General features: G+C 42.1%; 1 protein-coding gene across 1 annotated transcript in view; it reads right to left on the bottom strand.

Annotated features, from left to right (window-relative positions):
* Nucleotides 1–27,758, bottom strand: part of TBC1D1 (TBC1 domain family member 1) — a 246,980-nt gene that overhangs the window by 108,603 nt on the left and 110,619 nt on the right. Inside the window, exons 11-14 of the mRNA XM_074951553.1 lie at nucleotides 25,947–26,224; nucleotides 24,038–24,196; nucleotides 21,878–21,997; nucleotides 20,526–20,665 (exon numbers count right to left, since the gene is read on the bottom strand). Coding sequence (XP_074807654.1) covers nucleotides 20,526–20,665; nucleotides 21,878–21,997; nucleotides 24,038–24,196; nucleotides 25,947–26,224 — 697 coding nt within the window. The remainder of the gene's footprint in view (nucleotides 1–20,525; nucleotides 20,666–21,877; nucleotides 21,998–24,037; nucleotides 24,197–25,946; nucleotides 26,225–27,758) is intronic.

The following is a 27,758-nucleotide window of genomic DNA, read 5'->3' on the forward strand; positions in this document are numbered from 1 at the left end:
TAAGCTGGGGAGCAGAGCTGTGCCAGATCCAGAGGGACCAGAAAAGCAGCCCAGAGAGAGCAGACCCTGTCCTGGGAGCAGAGCTGCAGCAACCAGAGCCAGAGGGGCCAGAAAAGCAGCCCAGGGAGCTGGAGGCAGAGCAGCAGCAGCGCTGAGACAGAGTGGTGGAGCTGGGGCTGGAGCAGTCCAGAGCTGGGTGCGGTGAGCAGCTGAGAGGAGCGAGGGGGACCCTGGGCAGCAGGCCCAGCACAGGGAGACGCCTCAGCCAAGAGGCTCTGCAGGCCAGGCTTGGATCGTAACCCCGACAGGGCGGGGGCGACATTGGGAAGAAGGGTCCTACCACTTAGAGCCTGAGAGCGTGTGGCCACCACCAGAGCAAGTGTCCAACCCACAGCATCCCTGCAGCACAGCCAGGGCCTGAGAAGACGACCTGGGACTTACAAGGAACAGACTGTGAACTGCCCTGACATTCCAGAGACACTGTTTGTGATGTTCCCTGCCACAGAGCGGGTGGATATTTTTCCTTATTCTTTTTAAAATTAATTGTTGATTAAATAACTTGCATTTGCTTTAACTTGTATGTAATGGCCAGTGGGTCAGAGAAGTGCCCAGTGCAGAGAGAGTACCCTGGAGTGGGGATACCCTAGCCCCTGTCCTAGGTGACCACAGCAGGGTTGGGGGTCGAGCCCCCCAGGAATCCTGGGCCCAGCCTTGTTGGGTTTACGAGGACTCTGCCAGATAGGAGAGTGGAAGGGGAGTCCTCAAGGGCAGGGAGGCCACTGGGTAAAGGAAGTGGGAGCGAGGACTCAGATCCTTTTGTTGGGGTAGTGCAGAAGCCAGGAAAGTTCCCCATAAGAGCAGGACTATTCCCCCACTTACATTCTGATAAGGAAGCATCATATTATTTGCAAAGGCAGTTTGAGGTTGCTTGGTTCCAGAACACAGGTTGTCAAACACAAGGCGAAACTGATTGAACACACGTACGTGAGCCTTTCTAACTCTTCCATAATGTTAGAAGTAAATACACCCAGAGAATGTGATCAGGATTCCAATCTTCCTGTTTTTAATCTGTACATCCTCCCCTCTCAGTGAAAACATGAGCATGTTGATCTTCTTCAGAAGCAGGGAAAAACCTACAACAGATCATCTTCTAGTTCACTGCACGTGTTAGTTAAACAATTTTAGCTCTTGTGAATTCTCCAATAAAAAACTTCATCATATCAACATGCATCAGTGTGGGATATTAACTAGTCAACAGGACAGTTTTTGCTTCCAGTTCAGCCAATAATTTTAAACTGCAGGAACGGAGAAAATTTCATGCCCATTTTTGCCAAAACTGATCCTGGTTGTCTTCAGACAGAAAAACTTAAACCATGGCACTTAAGGCTATAAAAGAGGGACGCATAATATGGAGATTATGGAAATTATAAGATAAATTATCATGGTGACCAACCGTACCTCTAATCCCACCAAGAATGTATCAGTTTCCCCCTTACGATTGTCAGCTCCTCTTGTGTTTTTTTTCTTATTATTGTTATCAGACATTAAACAGACATCTTAGTCTTCTCAGACAGAGTTTAATACACTAATTTACCTTCTCTCCCATGATCATGCTGCAATGTGGCAGGAAACTGAGAAGCCAAAATGAACATGTCTAACTGCCCAAATGACTTGTTTAGAGTTTGCACAGTGGCATCACTCATTTAGTTTACTGGGCAGAATGTGCATGTAACCCTTGGAAGCTGTATCAAAAAGAAAACAGACACTTGACAATTCAGCCCTTACCAGTGTTCATGAACATATGACGGTGTCAATGATGGCCATGCAGTATGGCTTCCAGAATCAGAACAGGAGTCAAAGGACCATTTTAAAAAATTGAACGTTTCAATCTTTTTTGCAAATGTTTTGAAGGAAGGCAAAGAACGGAGAGATAAAAGGCAGAATAATTCATTTGAAAGTAATTAGAAGTGCACATTCCAGTGAATTCAACTGTCAAGTGCAAAAAGTTAAACAATGTGCAGCTTTCAAGACCTATAAAAGGATAGCAAGTGCACTGAGGCACAACCTGAATATCTAAGCATACTATTAGTAGGAATTGAAGGAATCAGCTTCCCTGTTCACTTGCCAACCTTATAGGATTTTGTTGACCCTGCTTTGCATCTAACCCATATAACTTTAATGCACTGTGAATGAAAAATAGCCCTCCTAGGAAAATTAGATATAAAACTCTAATTTAAATTCATAAAATGCTTTCCTGGGTGGAGACATTTTTTTAGTTCAGAAGGTAGAGAAAGCTACTACGGGAGAGGCTTTTCTAGATTTGATTTTGACAAATTGGGAGGAACTGGTTGAGAATTTGAAAGTGGAAGGCAGCTTGGGTTAAAGTGAGCATGAAATGGTAGAGTTCATGATATTAAGGAATGGTAGGAGGGAAAACAGCACAATAAAGATAATGGATTTCAAGAAGGCAGACTTCAGCAGACTCAGGGAGTTGGTAGGTAAGATCCCATGGGAAGCAAGTCTAAGGGGAAAACAGTTCAAGAGAGATGGCAGTTTTTTTAAGGGCACAAAAGCAAACTATCCCACTGCATAAGAAAGATATGAAGTATGGCAAAAGACCACTCTGGCTTAATCAGGAAGTCTTCAGTGAGCTGAAACTCAAAAAAGAGTCCTACAAAAAGTGGAAAATAAGTCAAGTTACAAAGGATCAATATAACAAATAACACAAGTATGTAGGGACAAAATTAGAAAGGCCAAAACGAGATTAAACTAGCTAGAGACATAAAGGGTAACAAGAAAACATTCAACAAATACAGTAGAAGCAAGAGGAAGACCAAGGATAGGGTAGGCCCATTACTCAATGAAGGGGGAAAAACAATAACAGAAAATGTGGAAATGGCAGAAGTATTAAATGACTTTTTTGTTTAAATTTTCACCAAAAAGGTTAGTAGCAATTGGATGGCTAACATAGGGAATGCCAGTGAAAACGAGGTAGGCTCAGAGGCTAAATAAGGAAAGAACAAGTTAAAAATTACTTAGGCAAGTTAAACATCTTCAAGTCAGCAGGACCTGATGAAATACATCCTAGAATACTCAAGGAGTTGACTGAGGAGGTATCTGAGCCATTAGTGATTATCTCTAAAAGGTTATGGAAGACGGGAGAGATTCCAGAGGACCTGAAAAGGGCAAACATAGTGCCCACCTATTAAAAGGGAAATAAGGACAACCAGGGGAATTACAGAGCAGTCAGCTGAACTTCAGTACCCGGAAATATAATGAAGCAAATAATTAACCAATCCATTTGCAAACACCTAGAAGACAATAAGATGATAAGTAACAGTGAGCATGGATTTCTCAGGAACAAATCATGTCAAACCAATCTAATAGCTTTCTTTGACAGGGTAACAAGCCTTGTAGATAGAGGGGAAGCAGCAGATGTGATATATCTTAACGGTAGTAAGCCTTTTGATACTGTCTTGCATGACCTTCTCATAAACAAACTAAGGAAGTACAATCTAGATGGAACTACTATAAGGTGGGTTCATAACTGGTTCTCAGAGAGTAGTTATCAGTGGTTCACAGTCAAGCTGGAAGGGCATACTGAGTGGGTCCCGCAGGAATCAGTTCTGGGTCTGGTTTTGTTCAGTATCTTCATCAATGATTAGATAATGGCATAGAGAGTACACTTATAAAGTTTGTGGATGATACCAGGCTGGGAGGGATTGCAAGTGTTTTGGAGGATAGGATTAAAATTCAAAATGATCTGGACAAACGCAAGAAATGGTCTGAAGAAAATAGGATGAAATTCAAACAGTCTAAATGCAAAGTACTCCACTTAGGACAAAACAATCAGTTGCACATATGAAAAATGGGAAATCCCTGCAGAGGAAGGATTACTGCAGAAAGGGATCTAGGGATCATAATGGATCACAAGCTAAATATGAATCAGCAATGTATCAAACACTGCTTCAAAAAAGGCAAACATCATTCTGGGATGTATTAGCAAGAGAGTTGTAAGCAAGACACGAGAAGTAATTTTTCCATTCTGTTCCACACTGATTAGGCCTCAGCTGGAGTATTGTCTCCAGTTCTGGACACCATATTTCAGGAAAGATGTGGACAAATTGGAGATAGTCCAGAGAAGAGAAACAAAAATTATTAAAGAGCTAGCAAACATGAGGGAAGATTGAAAAAATTAGGTTTGTTTAGTCCAGAGAACAGAAGACTGGGAGGGGACATGATAACAGTTTTCAAGTACATAAAAAGTTGTTACAAGGAGGAAGAAAAATTATTCTCCTTAACCTCTGAGGATAGGCCAAGAAGCAATGTGCTTAAATTGCAACAAGGGCGGTTTAGGTTAATATTTTTGTCTACATTTTCCATGGAATTTCTCTTATTTCCATAGAAAATTTCCATGAAAATTTTCAGTTTTTCAACAAAGGTGGACATTTTCATGAGAATTTCTAAGTTGCCCAAAACAGATTAATTTTTCATTGAAAAAAGTTTTGACTTTTTTTCCCCCACTAGCTCTCATAATCATACTTCTACAGTATACACATCACTAGCCTGTGATCTCCAACTAAGCATACATGGAGAGATTCATGTGGTGTGGTGGGCCAGCAGAAGGCCCTCTTCATTACTAATTGCCCTGCACAGGTGTGAGCTAGGGATGGCACTGAAGTGCAAAAGTACTGGTGCACTTCATACTTGTCCTGGAAAGGATTTCTGTGCTGGTCACATATCCTACTGTCTGTGAAAGGACATGCTAGGAGCAGGCCAAATATCAGTGTTTATTCTTATCTGATAGACTACATCCCCTGCACAATTGTCTGCCTATAGGCAGGAATGGACTCTGTGCAGCAGCTCTACCTCCTATATCCAGACCAATCCCTTGAGCTGCATGTGGGTGGAGTTAATTCATTATATGCATTAACAAGCTCCTGCCCTGAGAAGACTAAACAAACTCATGCACAAAGATGAGAGAGACAAAATAATAGGCCACAAAATATCACAAAAGAGGCACTACAGTACAGTATTGCCAAATGAAGTCAAACAATATTTGTCTGTTGGAGTAACTGAATTTGCAACCTATGCCACTGGACTTTATAAGCTTCAAAAGAAGCGACACAGAAATAGAGAACATCGCTGGGACCTCACAGAGATTCATACTTTCATAACAAGTAAGCAAAATTTTGCCTTCAACCTTTTTTCAAAAAATAAAATGAGTTCCCAATTCCAGTTATCAATATGAACGATTTTGTTGTATTCACCAGTAGTTTCTTGGTCACACAATCTCATTTTTTAAATATGACTTTACCAAAAAGCCTATTTTAAAAAAATATTCCCTCAGAGGCACACAGTTCAATTAACCTCAAATATCCAGAATAAGATTTGTATCCAGTTAGAGACCATAACATTTTAGATAGAAAAGAGAGTTTTGTTGTTATTTGTTTTAAAGAAAATTAGGGGGAGGAAGTTTAAATTTAACTTAGAGTGTTAAATGTTACATTGGTAAGCCTGTTACAGACGACAGAATTGTTATATGGCTCTATAATTTGACGTTTTGCCTGGAGGCCTAAGGATAATGTTGTACAGAGATATGTGGAAGAGCTGGGTTTGATTCCTGCTCCTATTAAACTTGCCCTCTGGGGTGTCCATGAATACAAAACCAGAAAAAAACAATTGCTATCTTATAGCAATATCCCCATGGACATGTGACCTTTTCAGAGTTTATAAACTAAGCAAGACATGCCTTGGTCTGAACTCGGAGAGGACAATTCCAAGGAGTTTTCTATTTTGTGCACTAGAATATTCATACTTTCTCTTGCTGCACTTCTCCCACTTTAAAATAATAATTTTTTTTGTATTTCAACAGTTTCTTTCATACATGATCACAACATGCTATTCAACTAATACTGTAATACAAAATCAAAGAGAAACTGCACCTACTGCTATAACCATAGATGTACAAGTACAGCATTTTGCATTATTTTACATACATGTCTGGAGTTTAAGTCTTCAACAGATGCTATAAAGCACATATAGCTAAAATAGTCAGAGTCCTTTTGCTTCCAGGAGAGTCAAAAACTGGAGCCACATTAAGTAACAAATTTCTTTAGTCTCATACACTGCTCTAAAGAGGTGGGGAGGGAGACAACTGAATGGCTAAATGAGGAGCTTTTGAAAATCTGAATATGTTAAGATAGCTGTTTAAATATCAGCACTGGGAAACTGTTTTGGTTTTTTTTTGTTTTGTTTTTTAGCCAAGAACTTGCTATATTCTACCAAAGCAATACTATATTCTGCTTACAAAATCACCTCATTTGCTTATGTTATTAAAACTTCACAAATTAGAACCCAAGCATTTCAATGGGCACACCAGCTGTCAGATCCCAGTGGATTACAAGTGGCAAAATCTACACCCATAATCCTGCCCAGCGGGTCAATGTGGGCACATGAAAGCTATCAACAAATATGTGTCTGAAGGGAAGAAAACTGAAGAAGAGCTCTCTATAAGCTCAAAAGCTTGTCTCTCTCAGCAACAGAAGTTGGCCCAATAAAAGATATTACCTCACCCAACTTGTCTCTCAAATATTTCAAACGCTAAAGTCTTTTGTTCCAATGTCAGCTCTCAGCTTAACTGTTCTGAGGATATGGCTACACTGGAAACTTCAAAGCACTGCCGCGGGAACACTCCCGTGGCAGCGCTTTGAAGTGCGAGTGTGGTCACGCGCGAGCGCTGGGAGACCTCCTGGTAATCCACCTCCACAAGGGGATTAGCTCCAAGCGCTGGGAGCGCTGCTCCCAGCGCTTGGAGCCTGTCCACACTCGCGCTTTAAAGTGCTCAGACTTGCTGTGCTCAGGGGGTTGATTTTTCACACCCCTGAGCCAGCAAGTTGGAGCGCTATAAAATGTAAGTGTAGACATACCCTGAGTTTTGAGACTAAAGCTATTTCAAAAAGATCTGTCTTCTTTGAAAAGACAATACATTACATGGGCTCCAAAAAACAAGGTACATTCCAAAGTATGTTAATGAGTAGGACCCATCAAGTTTAAGGCATCCGGCAGAGGGTGTGACTCACCCTTGGAGCAACTAATTATCATAAAAGAGTGGAATCTAGAAAATAAACCTCTCTGACTACTAGCCTTCTACAGAGTTGAAATATTTTTCACGGAGTTCACAGCTGAACAAAACAGTTACATACGCTTCGTCTTCTCTAAATAAAGTATTATAATTAGGAAATGTAGAATGAAATGGGCCTTAGAATTTTCTTCCCCATGGGTCCAGCTGTGTGCAGTACTCTAAGACCTGATCTATGCTAGAAAATTAGGTCAACATAACTATGTTGCTCAAAGTTGTGAAAAATCCATACCCTTGACCAGCCTAGTTAAGCCGACCTAGGTCCTCATATAGACAGTGTTATGTGGATGGAAGAATTCTTCCATCGACCTAGCTACCGTCACTTGGGGAGGTGGACTACCTATGCTGATAGGATAATCCCTCCTGTCGGTGTAGGTAGCATCTACACTGAAGTGCTGCAGTTGCACAGATGTGCTGTTGTAGCATTTTAAGCGCAGAGATAGCCCAACACAGATTTTAAGTAAGACTAAGGTAGAGAAGAAATTTTCTTTGAGGAAGGTTTTGTGGTAAATAAAGCTACAAAAAATAAGAAGATAAGACTTCTTATAGTTAGGTAATAGTAAAACCTCATACTACGTATTTATACTAGGATTTCTAACTATTGTAACCCAAGAAACAAATCATAATAGTTCTCTCTGCAGGAAAACAAGGGCTATTAAAACAGTGGTGGAAGAAAGTTTCAAGTAAATAATTCACTGACTCAAATTGTATACATTTTCTGAGTTATGTGCAAAAAATATAGAAATAAAATACAATCCTTACAATATTTGCCATTATGCACTGTTGCTAAATGAATTTATGAGTATTTTTACAAATAGTTGCTAATGTTTTGGTTTTTTCCATAAATGAAAAAACTGAAATAGGCTTTGTTTATCCACTTACCAAATAAACTGGCAAGCTTGAAGAACAGGATTCCCCCAAGACTTTTCTAACACTATAGAGCTGAAGTAATTTTTAGGACCAATATGCTGTAATATTAATGCTATAATATAGTCCATCTTATGCACCATTACAGTTTGCCAGAGTTGGCAACCCGATGAAAAGATTTTATTTCTAATATGCTTCTTTTTTTGTATTTTTTGAAAATAACTGAAGTAATTCTTACACGTGAGGAGTCAGATTTCCAAGTGCTGTATAATTACTTTGGAAAAGTAGTCTCTTGGTTCCATCTGAAATTCTGAGCACTGTTAAGCAATACTGAATTTCTCATTCTCCGAAATTATGGTTTTATTCTTATATTATACCCCACTATAATACCCATCCCAAAACAGATCATCACTCATTCTCGAATCTGAAACTGACAGAGCTGTCATAAAAATCTTATTAGCCCTCTTATTACTAAGGCCACGTCTACACTACCCGCTGGATCGGCAGGTAGTGATCGCTCTATCGGGGATCGATTTATCGTGTCTAGTGTAGACACGATAAATCGATCCCCGATCACTCTGCCATTGACTCCGGAACTCCACCACGGCAAGAGGTGGAAGTGGAGTCGACGGGGGAGCGGCGGCCGTCGATCCTGTGCTGCGAGGACGCAAACTAAGTGATTCTAAATCGATCTAAGATACGTCGACTTCAGCTACGCTATTCTCGTAGCTGAAGTTGCGTATCTTAGATCGATCCCCCTGCCTAGTGTAGACCGGGCCCAAAACACCACTCACAGCTGCCAGCAAGATACTTTCAGTACAAAAAATGGATTGTTTCCCCACCATTTATTCCAGGAGATTATATACACGTCTATTTCAACCTGATATTTTATTTTTATGTTAATCTCTACTAAGAATTTTTGATGTATTGTGTGAATATGTAGCCATTATGATAAATTCTGAAAAATTATGTACTGAATCAAGAATTGAAACTGGAAATAAAACTATGAAAATATACCGCTGCACCAGAATTTAATCTTTTCAGCCATTTAAGAAAGAGGGCTAACTAGCAAAGTAAGGCCCCCACACCTGAAATTAGATCCAGAGGAGCAGACCCTTATACATTCAGTTTCTGAGCACAATCAATTAGGCTCCATACAGGTGCAAGGACAGTCAGTGTGAATCTGACTGCAAGCTGGGGCTCAGAGAAGCATAATTACAAATCCAGAAATTCTAAAAGTTTTTGGACATTTGCAAAGGATTGTTTGTGATGTTTCTTTTGAAGATTTAGTCATTCCCTAGAAACAGACAAAAGATTAGAATTTAATGAAGAACCAGATTATTCTGCTCTCAGAAGAAATACTGTAGCAAGTCATAATGCACCAAAGGACTAAGATCAGAAGCTACATTTTCCACTAGGAACACAACACCAGAAAGACAGAGAAAACAAAACAGTAGCATACAAATTTAATATGAACTCTCAACTGTTCTAGCACGAGAAACACCACCATCTAGTGTTCAAAAGACTACAACTAATCACAATAAATTTATTCAACATATTTTGCTCTCTTATCCATAAACAAATGTTTTTGTATTAATTTGTTTTTTGAAACTGTTCTAACACTTTACAAACACTGTGTCCACAAACTATGTCTTAGACTGTTTTTGGTGTATGACTGGGGAACAGTCACATGGCAATGTTGCTGCTCAGACTGGATGACTAGAAAAAGAAAGGAAATTAAAGAGGGCTTCATGGACACATTTTTCACAAGACTAACTCACCAGGATTGTTCTTGTGATTGTGAACAATAGCAAAAGACATTGATGTGGACAGAAACAAACAGTGAGACACAGACCCCATAGCATATTTCAATGCAGAAGCTGCAACTTTATTGGAAAACCTTTACGAAATTGGGGTAGCCAAGCTGAACTGCCTGTCTGGATTGGTTCAGTGCAATTCTCAATGGGCACCAATAGCCCAACCTGAGGGTGAGTGTGAAGGCCCTGTCCTCTCTACACTCTCACACCTGTCCTAAGACCCTGAATGGAAGCTAAAGCCCCATCATGTTCCCTTCCTCAACACTAGAGTGATTGGGGGGGTGGGGGTGTCACAATTTGTATGATAGTCAGAGGCAAACCCTCTCACCATGCCTTGCCATGCTGGCACGCTGGGTTACAGGGCCTCAAATCTGACACTTTGTAACCCACCAACTGCACTGGAACCTGCCAACATTTCAACAATTGTAATTTAAATGCCAAAACCAGACCTCCTGGATGCTGGGTTGATGGTGATAAAACCCACACAACCATAAGCCAATTCTGCAACATGGAAAAAATCTCCAGACTACAAAAAAGACAGTTACCTTTTTCCGTAACTGGTGTTCTTCAAGATGTGTTGCTCATGTCTATTCCACAACAGGTGTGCATGCTTGCCACGTGCACCAGTGCTGGAAGTTTTTCCCCTAGCAGTACCCGGAGGGGGAGCACCGTTGCACCCCCCTGGAGTGGTGCCTCCATGGCGCGGTACAAGGGGAGCTGCGCGCTCCCCCAACCCTCGGTTCCTTCTTGCCGGACAACTCCGACAGAGGGGAAGGAAGGCGGGATGTGGAATAGACATGAGCAACACATCTCGAAGAATACCAGTTACGGAAAAAGGTGACTGTCTTTTCTTCTTTGAGTGATTGCTCATGTGTATTCCACAGTAGGTGATTCCAAGCTATATCTGTTGGAGGTGGGTAGGCGTTCACAGATTCCTGGGACAGAGGACAGCTCTACCGAACCCGGTGTCATCCCTGGTTTGGGAGACAGTCGCATAGTGCGAGGTGAATGTGTGAACAGAGGACCAGGCAGGGCCCTACAGATGTCCTGAATTGGGACGCGGGCCACGAAGGCAGCTGACGAGGCCTGTGCCCGTGTCGAGTGTGCCTTCACAATTGGTGGCCGGGGGGAACTCCTGCCAGATTGTAACAGGTGCGGATGCATGAGGTGATCCAGCGAGAGAGGCGCTGGGTGGAGATCAACTGCCCCTTCATGCACTAAGCCGAAGCAATGAATAGTTGCGAAGACTGAATGGCTTAGTCCGTTCCAGGTAGAAAGTCAGCGCCCTACGCAAATCGAGCATGTGCAGGAGGCGTTCCTCATTGGACGCGTGAGGCTTGGGGCAGAGGACAGGCAGGAAGATGTCCTGGCTCATGTGAAAGGCAGAGACCACCTTAGGGAGGAACGCAGGGTGTGGGCGGAGCTGGACCTTATCCTTGTGAAAAACTGTGTAAGGGGGTCCAGAGGTCAGAACCCTGAGCTCCGATACCCACCTGGCCGACGTGATGGCAACCAGGAAGGTCACCTTCCATGAAAGATGAGACCAGCAGCACGTGGCCAGAGGTGTGAAGGGGGGTCCCGTAAGACAGAACACCACCAAGTTTAGATCCCACTGTGGGACAGGGGACCTAGCATATGGGAAAAGACTGTCCAATCCCTTGAGGAACCGTCTGGTCAAAGTATGGGAGAACACCGTACGACCTTGCACCGGCGGATGGAAGGCTGATATGGCCGCCAGGTGCACCCTGACTGAGGAGGGGGCCAGGCCCTGGGTCCTAAGGTGGAGGAGGTAATCCAGGATAAGCTGAATCGGGGCAGTCGTCAAGGAAACACCCCGCTCGACAGCCCACCTGGATAACCTGGACCACTTTGCCAAGTAGGCTCGGCGTGTTGGTGGCCGCTGACTTTCCAGGATGACACGTTGGACCCCTTCTGAACACGCCTGCTCCTCCCCGCCTAGCCATTGAGCAGCCACGCCATGAGGTGGAGAGCCTCTAAATTGGGGTGGAGGAGACGGCCTCGGTTCTGGGAGAGCAAGTCCAGGCGGAGAGACAACGGCCACGGCGGGGCCACCACTAAGCTCATGAGGGTCCCGTACCAATACTGCCGGGGCGATTAAAATGACCCGTGCCTTGTCTAACTTTACCTTCTCTAGGACCTTGCTGATGAGGGGAACGGGGGGGAAAGCATAGAGAAACTGGCCTGACCACAGCAGGAGGAAGGCATCTGAGATAGCACCCCGTCCCAAACCCCCCCTGGAGCAGAACCGGGGGCAAAGCTTGTTCTGCTTAGTCATAAACAGGTCCACCTGGGGAATTCTCCATGCTCAGAAGGTCTGGTGAGCCATCTCTGAGTGGAGAGACCACTTGTGCTGAGAGAAGAAATCCCTGCTCAAACGATCGGCCCGCGTGTTGTGGGCTCCCAGCAGGTAGAAGGCCCTCAGGGAGATGTCATGGGCTATACAGAAGTCCCACAGCCTGAGGGCTTCTTGGCAGAGGGCCGAGGACCAGGTCCCGCCTTGCCTGTTGATGTAGCACATCAAGGCCGTGTTGTCCGTGAGGACCCTGATTATCTTGCCCTGTAAGTGTGAACAGAAAGCCACACACGCCAGGCATACCGCCCTGAGCTCCCTGATGTTTATGTGGAGGGACAAATCCATGGTCGACCACAGCCCTTGGGTCTGAACTGTCCCCATATGGGCCTCCCAACCCAGGTCTGACGCATCGGACACTAGGTCCAGTGATGGGGCCGAGACATGTTGCTTGGGGAGGACCATCACCGAAGAGAGGCAATCACAGGGCTGACATGTGACCCAGGAGCTGTAGGCACAACCTGGCCATTGTCACAGGGAATTTCGAGACCGAGGCCATTAGCCCTTTCAGGGTCTCAAACCTGCTCGGAGTCCTCCTGGAAAGTCGGCAGCCGTCCACAAGCCGAGCCTACTTGGCAAAGTGGTCCAAGTTCTCCAGGTCGGCTGTGCACGGGACCACAACCCCAACGCAGAGGAGTGGTATCGCTCACAGCTGCTGCTCCGCAATCTGCTCCGACGCACAGACCTTCGACGGTGCGGTGCCGTCGATCAACACCTCGAGCTGCGGGGCGGTGTCTCGACGGGGAGCGAGAGCAGGAGTCTGACGGGGAGCGGCAATGGCGCCTGTGCCGTGAGTGACTGTGGTAGCCCCGACGACTTGGTGACCGTCTGCAATTCCTTTCTCGGTCACATCGGTAACTGCTCCGCAGTGTGGAGCGGTGCCGGGAGCCCCATTTGGACGGCACCCAACCAGACAGTCTGGCAGGCGTTGACGGAGATGCACGAGGACTGCATCCCAAACGACTGCTGGTCAGCAAGCGGGGTCGGGAGCGGTCTCCTGACCAAGACCTGCGCTGAGCTGGGGGTGATTGTGGGGAGCCCAGTGGCGGTTTGCCTCTGGAGCGTTGGCCCGACACCTGTGGCACCAGCATGGTCATGACGTCTCAAGCCGCTTGCAAGGCCTCTCGACGTCCGGAGAGGCCTGACCCAACGCGGCCGGGCTACTCCGCTCAACATGAGTCGGAGGCCTAGGGGCCGGAGGGGAACGAGGGCTGCCCGACATGGGTCTAGCCTCTGCCCCTACTTTCTCGCGATGACGGGCCTTTCCTCTGCTTCTTGTGTCCCGTAGATGGGGAGCAGTGCTGGCTAGTGGAAGGCACCGAAGGGTCACCACGTACCAAAGTTGCGGTGCCGGGAGCCGAATCGGCGCAGTGCGCCAGAGCCGGGTTCAGCGCTGACTCCATGAGAATGGCCTGGAGTCTAATGTCTCTTTCCCTTTTTGTTCAGGGTTTAAAAGATCTACAAATCTTACAGCAGTTGCTGATGTGAGTCTCACTCAAACAGTGTAGGCAATCTGCGTGCGGGTCACTTCTTGGCATAGAACGCCTGAAAGTGTCGCACGACTTGAAGCCCGGGGCATGCCCCGGCCTGGGTACTCTAGCTAACTGAACTGACTGAAAGAACTAACTAACAACACGTACTAGCACTAAGTGAACGGAAAAGTTCTGGGGACGAGCTACAGCTAAGCTGGAGCAGAGTAGTTCCGATTCACCTTCACTGGCGGCAAGAAGGAACTGAGGGTGGGGGGAGCGTGCAGCTCCCCTTATACCACGCCATGGAGGCGCCACTCCAGGGCGTGCAGCAGTGCTCCCTCTACAGGTACTGCTAGGGAAAAAGCTTCCAGCACCGGTGCACGCGGCGAGGACGCACACCTACTGTGGAATACACATGAGCAATCACTCAAAGAACTATTCTTTGTAGTTTTCATAGCCTAGCTGAGTCTCCCAATGAAACCAACGCTCATCGTACAGAAACTTCCCAGTAACATGCCTTTGATTTGTTACTTGAGACAAGCTATGTTGTAGGAAAGTATCTAATATATTTTCATCTTCTTAATTAGTGGCTGTATCCATTTTCAGAGCACAGGCAAATGCATTTTTCAACCAAAAAAATCTATTTGTCAAAAAAAGCCTCTATCTCACACTACTCAGCATCTTAGAAGATCACACCCAAAGTCTGGATGTAGATATAAGTTCTTCCTACTTTATGTTAATTATTATTTACTATAGTTTTATTAGGTACTTAACAAGGCAGTATAGCTAGCAGCAACCAACAGAACATTCATTTTAACAAGTCTTTCACTGGGTCATTTGCTTGTACAAGACTACTCAAATAAGTGTCACTCCTATCTAGATCTGCCTATTTTTATTTTTTGATCTAGAGATGTAAAGCTTGAAAGGGTCCACGGTTTGTGACATTTACAATTTATCTTATGAAGTTTAATAGAGAACTCACTCTTTTCCATAATATTTTTTAAAAACAACATATAGCTGGTACACAGCAAGTATAAAGTGCTATATTCAGTTCTTCAGGCTGTTTTAGAACTTCTATAGGAAGGACAATCACCTTTTACACGCTATAGATTTAAGAGTAATTTCTATAGAAGATGGTTGGTTTTATCCTTTTGAAATTCTATTGACCTGATTCTCAGGTCTGGGCAAGCTTGTCTTCCACTACCCAGATTATGAGGCCATTCAGGCAGCTAGCTATTCCTAGAGTGCAGAAGCATTCTGGCTACACTACCTTTCCATTGGCCACATCCCCTATGCAGTGCATTGTCACAGAACTGCTGCAATCAATTTACAGCATGAAGCAGGAAAGTTTATTACCCTATTATTGCATGAAAGCTATCCAGGTAGGAATTGTGCAAAATATTATAAGAACGTAAGAATGGCAATAGAGGGTTGGACCAAAGGTCCATCTAGCCCAGTATCCTGTCTTCCAACAGTGGCTGGTACCAGATGCTTCAGAGGGAAAGAAAAGAACAGGGCAATTATAGAGTGATCCACGCCACCATCCAGTCCCAGCTTCTGGCAGTCAGAGGTTTAGGGACACCCAGAGCATGGGGTTGCATCCCTGACCATCTTGGCTAATAGCCATTTATGGACCTATCCTCAAATGAACTTATCTAATTCTTTTTGTAACCCAGTTATACTTTTGGCCTTCACAACATCCCATGGCAATGAGTTCCACAGGTAGACTGTGCATTGTATGAAGAAGTACTTCCTTATGTTAGGGCAGTGGTTCCCAAACTTTAACAACTGTGAACCCTTTTCACTAAAATGTCAGTCTCACAAACCCCCTCCTAAAAATGAATGTTTCCAGGGATTTTCTCCTTTACTTGAGTATACATTATAAAAGCAGTGATCTTGGAAATATAAAATTTGTTTTAATGACATGCTTATTACATACTATTTATTACTAATTATTTATCATTACAGTAGTTTTATTACATTATGAAAACGGCGACACTCTTCCAAGATCTCACTTTCGTAGCTTGTATCACTTTGAATAAGCCCGTTATAAGACAAGGCTCCTATGTTTCATCAAGGAGTATCAGATGTGAAACAGCATGAAGGTATTTAAGAAGCCAACTCAAAGAGTTCCTCCTACACAAGCATTCAGGTTTTGAGCAGTCCAGGCAAACAACGCAGGTTACAACAAAGCTTAAACTTATTCTTCATAATAATTTTTAAAAACAATACTAGCTGCCTATTTAATTTTAAAAACAGCAAAAAAATATCCACCTCCCTTTCCATTTCTTATAAGGAGTCTTGAAGTTTAAAGCTCCTCAATGTGATAGATATGCTTGCTTTGATCTGCTTAGCTTTTGGAAGTCCAGGGGCTCCGGGCTGCTGGCCCGGTGCTGCCCAGGGTCCTCGAGGGACACCTCTGGCCGCCATTAGGGAATTTTTTCCCGGGAACCCCCTGTAACATTTTGCAAACCCCCAGGGGTTCAAGAACCCCAGTCTGGGAACCACTGTGTTAGGGTGTCTATTTATAGCTACATATATATATATATATATATATATATATATATATGCTAGATAGAGCTGAGCAAATAAATTGTAACAAATCATCTGCTTGATACATTTTGCTATTTAGTAGAATGTTCATAAACCAATGATGATTTTCATAAGTCTATTCATTATCTGACCAAATCCAATTAAATGTCTTCTACAGTTTATGATTCAAACCATGTTGCTTACTTGTGAGTGGCCAGATTTGTCTTTCACATTTTACAATGAGAACTTGAGCTCCAATTTCGCATGTCATCTACTTTAGCTACTGACAGGGGCACCACATGAAGGCAGTACACTTGCTCAGCTGCCTTGGATTCAGCTGGATTCAGGGGAACATAAGAAGGGCCAGACTCGGTCAGACCAATGATCCATCTAGCCCAGTATCCCGTCTTCTACAGTCCCCACTGATAAATGCTTCAGAGGGAATGAAAGAAGAGTGCAATTATCAAGTGATCCACCCTCTGTCATCCACTCCCAGCATCTGGCAGTCAGAGGTTTAGGGACTCCCAGAACATATGGTTGCATCCCTGACCATCTTGGCTATAGCCATTGATGGACCTATCTTTTATGAACTTTTCTAATTCTTCTTTGAACTCAGTTATACTTTTGGCCTTCACAATATCCCCTGGGAACAAGTTCCACAGCGCGTTGTGTGCTGTGTGAAGAAATACTTCCTTTTCTTTGTTTTAAATCAGCTGCCTATTCATTTCATTGGGTGACCCTGGTTCTTTTGTTATGTGAAGTGACAAATAACACTTCCTTATTCACTTTTTCCACATCATTCATGATTTTATAGACCTCTATCCTATTCCCCCTCTTAGTTGTCTCTTTTCTAAATAGAAGAGTCTCAGTCTTTTATAATCTCTCCTCATTTGAAAGCAGTTCCATACCCCTAATCATTTTTATTGCCCTTCCCTGTACTTTTTCCAATTCTAATATATCTTTTTTAGAGATGGGGTGACCAGAACTGCACATAGCATTCAAGATGGGGGCGTGCTATACATTTATATAGTGGCATTATGATATTTTCTATCTTATTAGCTATCCCTTTCCCAATGGTTCCTAACATTCTGTTAACTTTTTTGACTGCAGCTGCACATTGAGCAGATGTTTTCAGAGAACTCGCTACAAGGACTCCAAGATCTCTTTCTTGAGTGGTAAAAGCTAATTTAGACCCCTCATTTATATGTAGAGTTGGGATTATGTTTTCCAATGTGCATTACTCTGCATTTATCAACATTGAATTTCATCTGTCATTTCATTGCTCAGTCATCCAGTTTTGTGAGATCCCTTTGTAACTCTTCACAGTCAGTGTTGGATTTGACTATCTTGAGTAATTTGTTATTGTCTGCAAACTTTGTCACCCTGCTGTTTACCCCTTTTTCCAGATGATTTACGAATATGTTGAACAGCATTGGACCCAGTACAGATCCTTTGGGGACACCACTATTTACCTCTCTCCAGTGTGAAAATTGTCCATTTATTCCTAACCTTTATTCCCTATCTTTTACCCAATTACTGATCCATGAGGGGATCTTCCCTCTTATCCGATGACTGCTTTACTCCTGGGGAATTCTGCACCAAAAATTAAAAATTCTGCACCAAAAAATTAAAATTTTTGCACAGAATATTGTAAAATTCTGCAAATGTTATTTGTCAAAATGATACTACATAATCATGCCAGTTTCATTTTGGTAATTTATTTCAAAATACCTGTCAGCATGTGTCTCTCTAACAACACAGACACACACAAGAATTCCCCCAGGAGTAGAGTGTTAAAGAAACACCTATGACCAACCCAGTTCCTGTTTCTCTGCACCCTCCTCCACCCCCGAGCCCAGCCGGGGGGCCAGCCACCCACAACCCCTCCCTCCGAGTCCACCCACAGGGCCCCCCACAGCCAATACACCCAAATCCCCTCCCCTCAAGCCTAGCCGTGGGCCCCCCCCCCAGCCCAAACACCAGCCCCCCTCCTTCCCAGAACCCAGCCATGGTCCCCCCAGCCCAGACACTAGCCCCTTCCCTCCCAGAACCCAGCTGACCCCTAGTGGCGACCAGCAGCACTGCAGCCCATTTCTATGGGGGGGAAGGAAATTATGTGCAAAAAACCATTAATTTCTGCAAAATTCTGCACTGCACAGTGGTGCAGAATTTCCCCAGGAGTACTGCTTACTTTACGTCAGAGCCTTTAATGTTTGCCCTCGTCAAAGGTTTTCTGAAAACCCAAGTACCCTGTATCAACTGAATCACCCTTGTCCATATGCTTGTTGACATCCTCAAAGAATTCAAATTAGTGAGGCATTATTTCCCTTTACCAAAGCCATGTCGACTCTTTCCCAACATATCATGTTTATCTTTGTGTCTTATAATTCTGTTCTTTACTATAGTGTCAACCAATTTGTCTGCTGTTGAAGTTAAAAAGTTCTTTTAAAAGAAGTCAAGATAAGGTAGAGCAATTGTGCATATACTAAGCTAGTCCTAATTGTCCAGCATAATAAACACTTGGGAGTGAGAGATGCACAAGAGGTAAATATCTTACATTAGTATGAAATTCAAAGTAGAAAAAGTGAATAGTAAGCTAAAATTAATGAGTTTAACACTCTGGTCTCTATTCATAAATAGATATATACATGGGGGAAGAGAAAGAAATTCACATATGTTACACAGAAAAGGGGGAAAAGTGACCAAATCATGTAAATAGTTCCCCTAATTAATACCTACTGCTCATATCTTAGCTTCCCTTATTTCTGCAGTTACTCTGTTTATCCAGCTGCAGATTGTTAAAACAGGATCTTGCAGCTGCAGTGCACTGCCAAGCTCCAGAGGAAGAGCTAGAATAGGCAATCTAGGTGGTATTTCTTTTTTTTAAAGGAGAGCTTTGAAATCATGTGTAAAACTATTTCTGTCAAGGATGTCAAACTTGCAAAACTTGGCAGATTCACTGCATAGCTCAATTTAAGCAACACTCTATATCCCTATTCTACTCAGGCTCTTATACTGTGCCCTCACCATGTTATCTGAGCACTTGTGAGAGATGAATTAAGTGGTGTGACTGGTATCTGTCATGTATGGTGACTTTCCCATTCCTCCGCTCTTTCCAGCAGGGAAAAAGGTGCAAGGATTCGTCTTTGTTTGTTATGAAGCGCTAGATTTCTATTACAGAAGGCCAGGTTGAAGAATTGTGCTTAGCACTTGGAACTGAAAGTAGTGAGCTTCGGGGTGATGCTTTAGAGAAAAAACATACAGCAAATCTGTAAAATTATAAAGGAGGTATATAAACCCCTTTATGCTATTCGTGGGCTCCTCTTGCTCTTGCATGTTGCATTAACATTTGGAAGTCAGAAATCCTGACTCTATGGACAATGGTCTTCAGTTTCGTTTTTGCTTGTTTAACTTTTAGTTCCAAAATAATATAAGCCTTGTGGGACAAGACTCCCTTTTCAATGTTCTTGATGTGCCTTATGGAAACTCCCTATAAGATTTCTAAAAATGATTTAAGAAATTCACAGTAATGAACACCACCTAATTAGAGGTAGGCAAAAATTCACTAGCTACTCTCTGAGAGAGTTTATTTTCAGCCCTTCCCACAACCATATTCTATTTTTTTTAAAAGTCCATTAAAAATCGGTTGAGATTCCTTAAAGGAATTAAATGAAGAAATTAAGAGGAGAGAGATAAGAAATCACTATTTAAGATGAAGGTTAAAAGAAGGCAAATGTTATGGACTGAGGGTACACAGTTGGAGCTAAATTCAGTCCAGTTTTAAGCAGATGCAACTCCACTGTGATCAGAAATGTTACAACCCTTTGCACCAGGTAGATGTGAATTTTGCTTTTGAGAGCTCTGTTCTATGACCAATATGCCAATACATAGTGATACTGTAGTTTCTTCTGATGATACATAGTGATCCACACTCTGCACTAAAAGACATCACTGAGAAAACAATTATTTTCACAGAATTAATTAAAGGAAATAGGTATAACAAGGTATGCCCCATCCTCTGTCCCCATTTTTCTTTAGCTAGCTGGTGTAACGCAGTCACAGATATTATTGTAGCTATAACCTATAGTTGAAAAATAAAAACTCCTTAGCTGGGTAAGCCATGCTATGACACAAAAGCAGTTAGGAAACTGACAATAGAAACGAGCCACCTGGCAGCTGATTAAATAGCAACCAAAAATTAATACAGGTAGTTCTCCTCAAGCTATTTAAATTGTCACCACCCTACTGAGCAAACATAGGTACAGGAGATTAGTACTTCAGCGGTCACTTGGGGCTGTTTGCATGCAGTAAGATATGGATCTTACCATCATATCGGCTGGGAGAATCACATCCTTTCTGTGGAGTTGCCACTCGAAGGAATATCTGTTGTCTCCATGAATGCCGGCGAGTCCTTACAGGGGTGTCATTGCCAACATCCAGCTGGCTTTGTTTAGACTCATAGTCACTAAAATTACAGAATACAGAATGGCTTATGAATAAGTTATGACAAACACAAAAGTCATCTAATGACACTGAAGTGTTAGGTTTCAATGGACATAAAAACCAAAGCTATTAGGGAAGGAAGGCTGTGTCCCCCATACATGCTGGGTCAGCCTCCATGTGTTAAATGGGTGAAATTCACCCCATTGCTGCAGGCCTGCACAAGGTCATATGTATCACTCAAGTTAGTGATTGGGCATCTGGCTTTGTGCTGAGTTTGCCTTCCAAGATTTAATGAACTTATTGTCAACATTTTACAATTTATTTTGTGATAATACCTAAATACACACAATGTGTAGCAGGTGTACATACAAAACGGTGAAAACAGTGCGTGTACACACTAACAAACCTTTACATTATTTGTTAACAGCACTTTTCATTTCTCTAATGCCTTTAATTAGTAGATCTCAAGGAGCTCTATACACATTAAAACTTTCAACTCCCTGTGAATTAGGTGCATATTGTTCTTCTTTTTCATATATATATATAAACTGAGGAACTTGGAAGTTAAGTGACTTTCTCGAAGTCACACTATAAAAATCAGTCACAGAGCTAAGAATAGTCCCCAGGAATTCTGGCTTCTATTCCTTTGGTCTAATTGATAGGCTTCACATAGAGCGTTTTGTTAAAATTCAGAATTAAATAATGAACAACAATGATATCTGTCCATTTAAAAATCCCACTGTTACCTCTTTTAGGAACTCAGCCCATTCTTTATTTTTCTTTTCAACTACCACGGATTGAGTGTCTTGTGGGATTGTGTTGAATGCTGAAGGGGACAAATAAGCTTCAAAGAGCACTGGTGGTAACTGATTTTCTAGGCCAGAAACCATCTCAGTAGGCTCATTCCATCCTGAGAACATTGCTGTAGTGTGGGATGTACACCGTATTTTCTTAATGGTGAACTGGTAATATGGATATGCCCCTTTGGGCAGGAGCAGCGTTGTATTATCATAACATCTGGGATCAGAAATGGACAGCAGATCCATAGTCATTATAGAAACCATGGTAACCTCCCGACCTTTGGTGGCATCCTCATTTAGCTTACTTCATCTATTACATGCAAGTGAATGATACATTATGAATTTCTACAAATGCATAAAGTGCTCTCAAAATTAAAACAAAGAATCCTTTGAATGATACAGTTTTACCTCCAAGCTAAAAGACAGAACCCTACCTTTTTGCTCTCCTAAAGTCAGAGGTGTTATTTTCATCTACAGGAGCCAGAAATTTTAAGAAATTTGGCACAGAGGAGGAAGAAGGAAGCTTTTTCCGTAGTGCAGTACGGTAGGAGGTGCTGAGAGTGCAGTTGGGAAAAGTGCAGTTTAGAATGAGCAAGTGTAAATATGCAGAATAAAAAAAAAATACACAGTGCAAGCTCCAAAACAAAAATACTTTCAGGCATGAATACCAAGGAAAATAAAGTAAAAACTAAAATTGTGTAACAAGTTCTACTCTGAAATCGTATTTGAGTCACCTAACTATTCCAGTATTAATACACTTTAATAAATTAATTATCTGCTATGCTCAAGGATTCATCACCCATGTTTCAACCACATTTATTTAATCCAATAAGAATTCATGGCTATTCTATAGCCAAACAACTGCTAAAATTGGTAGGTACATGTTCGAGTGTCCCACATTTTTGGAGGGGTGGAAAAAAGTTGACACTTCTGTAACTGGTATGGGGAGGGAGGGCAGCCACTGAATAAGCTGACTATGCAAAAGTGCCTACACACTAACAGAGTAACTTTCACACGACAGTAGAATTTTCAGCATCTGATTGTTTGGGTTTGTTACTCTTGTGTGACACGTAGAAGCACCAATCAAATCTCACTAGAAGCATTTCAGCAAATATAACTCTTGTTCCCACCCTTTGTCTCCTAAACTTCCTACATGAAGCTCCTACAGCACTCAGAGGAACATTAATGGGTAGTGGTTTAACGAGAGCAGCTGAGTTATGACAATTTCTGTCTGGAATGGAAGCTGATAAAGTCATCTGGTGTGTGGTAACTAAAAGGTAACATCGCTGAGAACTAAGAAATCATACCAAAATACACTACTGGGGGTGGGTTATTCTGTATGGGTCTTTGTAAGTCTCTCTTGTTGAAGCTGTTCCACTTTATATAAAACACTTGAATAGTCACTGAGCTAGAAAGAATTATTCTATAGTCTGGTGGTCAGAATGCTCGCTGAGAAGGTAGGAGACCCAAGTTCATGACCCTAGTCCAATGACAAATTATTTATACACAGTGGAACAGATTCAGCATCAGATTGAGATCCCCAACACCAGAATATTCCATAACCCAATGGCTAGGATGCTCTTCTGCAATGTTGGAGACACAAGAACAAAACTCTTTTCCATGACAGGCAAAGGGGGGAATTGAACCCTGGTCTCCCACATTCCAAGTGCAGGCCCTAGCCGCTGTGATAAAAGTTCTAAGGGAGGCCATGGCGACATCTCTTCCCCATCTCTTCCTGTTTTGTGAATGGTGCTTAGGCCCAAAAGAAAAAATGTTTGACTGAAATTATTTGGTGAATTCACATCAAAGTCACAAACAGTTTCAGATTGATTAAAATTGCATTTTTGGTGAATAAATAATTCATCCAAAAAATTTCACCCATCTCTAGTTTTAGGGAGCAGCTGGTCTTCTCACCATAAGGTGGAAAGGCAGAGTGAGTAGCCCTGTCTGTAACTTTCCTCTCCACAAATGCTTTTGCTATAAGGGCAAGAATATCAAACTATCACTTGATGGTGCTGAATGACTCTCCACAAGTCAGACTTTTATTACCCTCTTCACCTGGTCAAATATCCAACTCTTAGTGAGTCACTTTCTCCCTCTCTCCTTTTCAATCCCAAAGGAGCAGGGACCTGTATCAGTGTTACTTTGAACAGGGTAGAGTGAAACTGAAAAATTCTGGAGAAACAGAGAGGGTGTGAGAGTTCTTGGCATCTAAGCCTCTGGCAGAGTTTAACCAGCGCTGTTTTCTGATGCATCACAAGAGCAACTGACCCCAACATATCAGCTGTGTGTGAGAGCACCTGAAATATTTTCATTCAGTCAAAATGAAAAATTAGATCAAGTGCCCTATGATAAAATGCAATGGTACAAAATGTTAGGAGAGGAGTTTATTTTCCCCTCATGTAAACACACCTCCTCTGGCAGCTTTTTATTAATAATAATTATTAATTATTATTATTATTATTATTGTTGTTGTTGTTGTTGTTGTTGTTATTCAGTCACTGTGCACATAGTGAGTGAGGATAATGCAGTGTTGTGTGTTTATGGTACAATAAAACAAACACTCTCCAAACTATATACATCTGCTATCTCACCTCTTTTGTGCAATGTGCCCACATTGTTCTCTGCTTGAATTATGCTTTAGATATTTTAAAAAAGTGGGTGAAGAGGCTGAGGGATTAAGACGAGCTAGAGGAGAGGGAGCTGAAGATTGACCAGAACAGCTTTCAGACTCGCCAACAGATGTGCTCAAACTGAACAGTGAGATTCCAGCCATGTGGGAGGGATGAGGTAAGAAAGAGAGAGAGAACAAATCTCAGAAACAGAGAAAAATGAAATGAGATTGCTTATCTAGCCTCATTTTAAAATGTCCTACTACTGCCAGATAACCATTACATAAATTTCTGATTTACAGTTCTCTCTGAAAGGCACCGAGCACTATAACCTAATCCAGCAAAGTACAGAAGTGTTTGCTTACAGGACCTGATTCAGCAGGGTACTTAAGCACATACCTAAATTTAAACACCTGAGTAATCTCAGTGAAATCAATGGAACTACTTGCATGCATAAATTTATACACATGTTCAAGTGCTTCACTGCATTGGGGCCAAAATGCTCAGCATCTTGCAGGATAGTGTCTACATGTACTTTGGAAACTACCTGTGAATCAGGGGTAAGACTTTTCAAAGGAATCTAAGTAATTTAGGAATCTAAATCTCATTGAATCTAAATCTCATTGAAAGTTATTGGGATTTGGTCCTAAGTCCCTTGGGCACTTTTGAATATTTTATCCTACTACACATTTTTCTGAGAGCTCCATTTTCCCTACATCATGTACTTATTGCTCTTACTAGCTTGCCATAGTATACCACTAAGGGCCCAATCCTTTGAGGATTAAGTGCCCTGAGTTGCTCCCACTGAAGTCCTAGGATGGGACCAAAACAGGAATGGCAAAGGAAATTAAACATATATTCAACTTTTAGCTATAGTCCCACAGTAAGATAGGAATGAACTGAGAAAGCAGAAGCAAGTAGAAAGTTTTAAGGACGCACTTGTAAAGTTAAACCAACAAGTACTAAATTGCACCACAAAAGCCATTTAGCATTTAAGGAACAAAAAGGTTCAAAGAAGGGACAAAAAGGGAACTCAGGTTATGTTTCCTTTTAAATATCACAATTCTCTTTTTTCACTGTCATCATCTATCTCAAGCATTTACCTTTATCACCCTGCCTTCTGCAAGGAAAAGTGAGGCAGCACAGAGACAGATTTACTACTGTCTAGCTTGTGTATACCAGCAGTTTTGGCAGAGAAACAGAAGTCTGCAGAAAAAAATGTTTCCACAGTAACTGGAAAAAGCCAGAGAGGGAGGAGGGAGAGGGGTGATGGAGGGGAAGTCCCATAAAGCTTAGTGAGATTTCACGGATGATAAGCAAGCCTTTAAAGAAGGACATCTGAAGAGCATTAGCATGAAGACTATTAACAATTTATTTTTGTTAGTGAAACTTTGCAGCTGAATCAAGAATTCCTTTTATTGCACTGGCTGGTTAAAACTGGACAGGAGTCTGTCCTCTGACATCAATTAGAGAATTTTATTATTTTTTTAAACAGGATTCCTCTTCATAAATATGAAATAGAGTGGTACCACAAAGCCAGCATTTATTTAGACTGCTCTCAGATACACCCAGCAAGAACTATTTCACATTGATTTGCACAGGCAAACTAACTTCTCATCATCCACTTATATCATGCTTGTGTAGTAAAATGGCTTTCTGACACTTACTGTGGAATTGCAAGTTTCATGTTTCGTCTCCCTCCTTGAACAATACCAAATGAGTGGAAAAGGCGCTCTTAAACATAACATGTTTTAAGCGGACGACACACTGCTCTAACACTAAGCACTATGTTTCTCTTTTGCTAAATGAACATACCTGGTATGCAATGAACATCCCATAATTTGCCCCAAATATCTATCAAACAATATCCTGCTTTTAAAATGAGTCTTACTTTCGCTTGTGAGGGGTCTCTGTGCTCACTGAATGATACCTCATAAGTTTCCTTTGTGGAATAGATGGTGATGTTTCAACTGGTTCCAAAGATTCCTGGCATTCGACAGGCAAGTGACTCAATGTGTTTGCTCGCCGGCGAAACCCTTGCTGAGGTAATTTATCAGGCTGTTCGATGGGGTGACTAACTGGGTCACTGGAGAGATCTCCCACAGATCCATTGGCCTTGGCAGGAGTCTCTGGAGGAAGTGGGCCTTCTTTTTCACACAAAGATGGTTCCTAGCAATATAAAAATATTCATCCATGTAAAATATGATTTATAAATAATAATTTGAGGTTCTCTATCCCAGGTCTATTTTTTGACACCATAAACAAATCTCCTTCCTGCTACAAAGGCATTTATTTCTGAAGAAGACTATTTTTAATCCCAGCTGAACATTTCCCGAAAATAAATACAGGCCAACACTTACAAGCTTTCCTGCCTAAATTTAGGCACCCACATAAGAGTGGCTGAGCTTTTCAAAGGTGTTGAGAACCTGCATCTCCCAATATGCTGGTGGAAGCTCAACAACTCTCCAAGTCAGACAACTCTTATTTAGATACCTAACTTTAGACACTATAGTTTGAACATTTAGGCCATGGTATCTCACACAATGACCTAACCTTTAATGTTTCATTACTAATCAGCAAGGCAGCCACATGCTGTTATATCTATGCTTTATAGAGGAAAAAAAGGCTGCATAGTAGTTATCCTCAACACTTTGAAGAGGAAAACCTGAGACAAGAAAGGGACAAATGAATATATGGTATGTTATTGTCACAAAAGCTGCAATGTAAAAGGAAGCATTTCAGACTACACAGAATCCATTTACATTAAAGATTTAACATAAAACTGCACTTTTTATTAGATCTTTTTCTTTTAAAAAGATCATTCATGATTACAAATGCAGATGCATGAGTCTATCTAGGTACTCATATTGACCCTATACCCATTGTATCTGAGCTCCTCACAAATAAGGAATTTATCTTCACAACAGACCTGTAATGGAGAACTGAGGCACAGGCACACTAAGAGTGGAACTGTGGCCCACTCAAGTCAGGACTTATTAAAGGTCACATAGGAAGCGTATGGCAGAACCAACAACTGACCATAAGTCTCCTGACTGGTCAGTGGCCACACCACAAGACCATCCTTCCTCTCTGCTTCATATTTAACTTATTTTACTAGAATCTGAAACCATACCATCAATATATAAATTCTTTACATTTAGAAGTTTAATTCTACAGTCCTTTTGAATGTACAACTCTCACTGAAATCCAAAAAGTTGCATTTACTTTCAGTGGTGTTAACTAATCACCACACTGGAATCAACAGTCCTGAAGCTGACGCATCAGTTTCTTTCATTGTTGCAATCTCAGAGAATGAACAATTGCCCAAATTGGGCCCACTAACCCCATTTTTTCTTAGCACCAGAAAAGAGATAATTTATAATCAAAATGCCTAAAGACAGCCTAAAATTTCTGAAAAAGAGAAAGTGACATGGAGATATAGGTTGCCATCTCTTGGAGAAGGTGCCAGGATAAGAAATTCCATTATGATCTCTCAACATGTTAACTCAGAATTGCTGTTTATTAGAGAGACAAGGTGAGTGAGGTAATATCTTTTATTGGACCAACTTCAGTTGGCGAAAGAGACAAGATTTCAAGGTACACAGACCTCTTCTTCAGGTCTGGGAAAGGTACGTAGGCTATGTCTACACTGCATGCCTTACAGAAGCAGTTGTGCCACTGTAAGGTACGTGGTGTAGCTGCT

Source organism: Natator depressus, chromosome 4 (genome assembly GCF_965152275.1).
Source record: "Natator depressus isolate rNatDep1 chromosome 4, rNatDep2.hap1, whole genome shotgun sequence".
Classification (NCBI taxonomy): Eukaryota; Metazoa; Chordata; order Testudines; family Cheloniidae; genus Natator; species Natator depressus.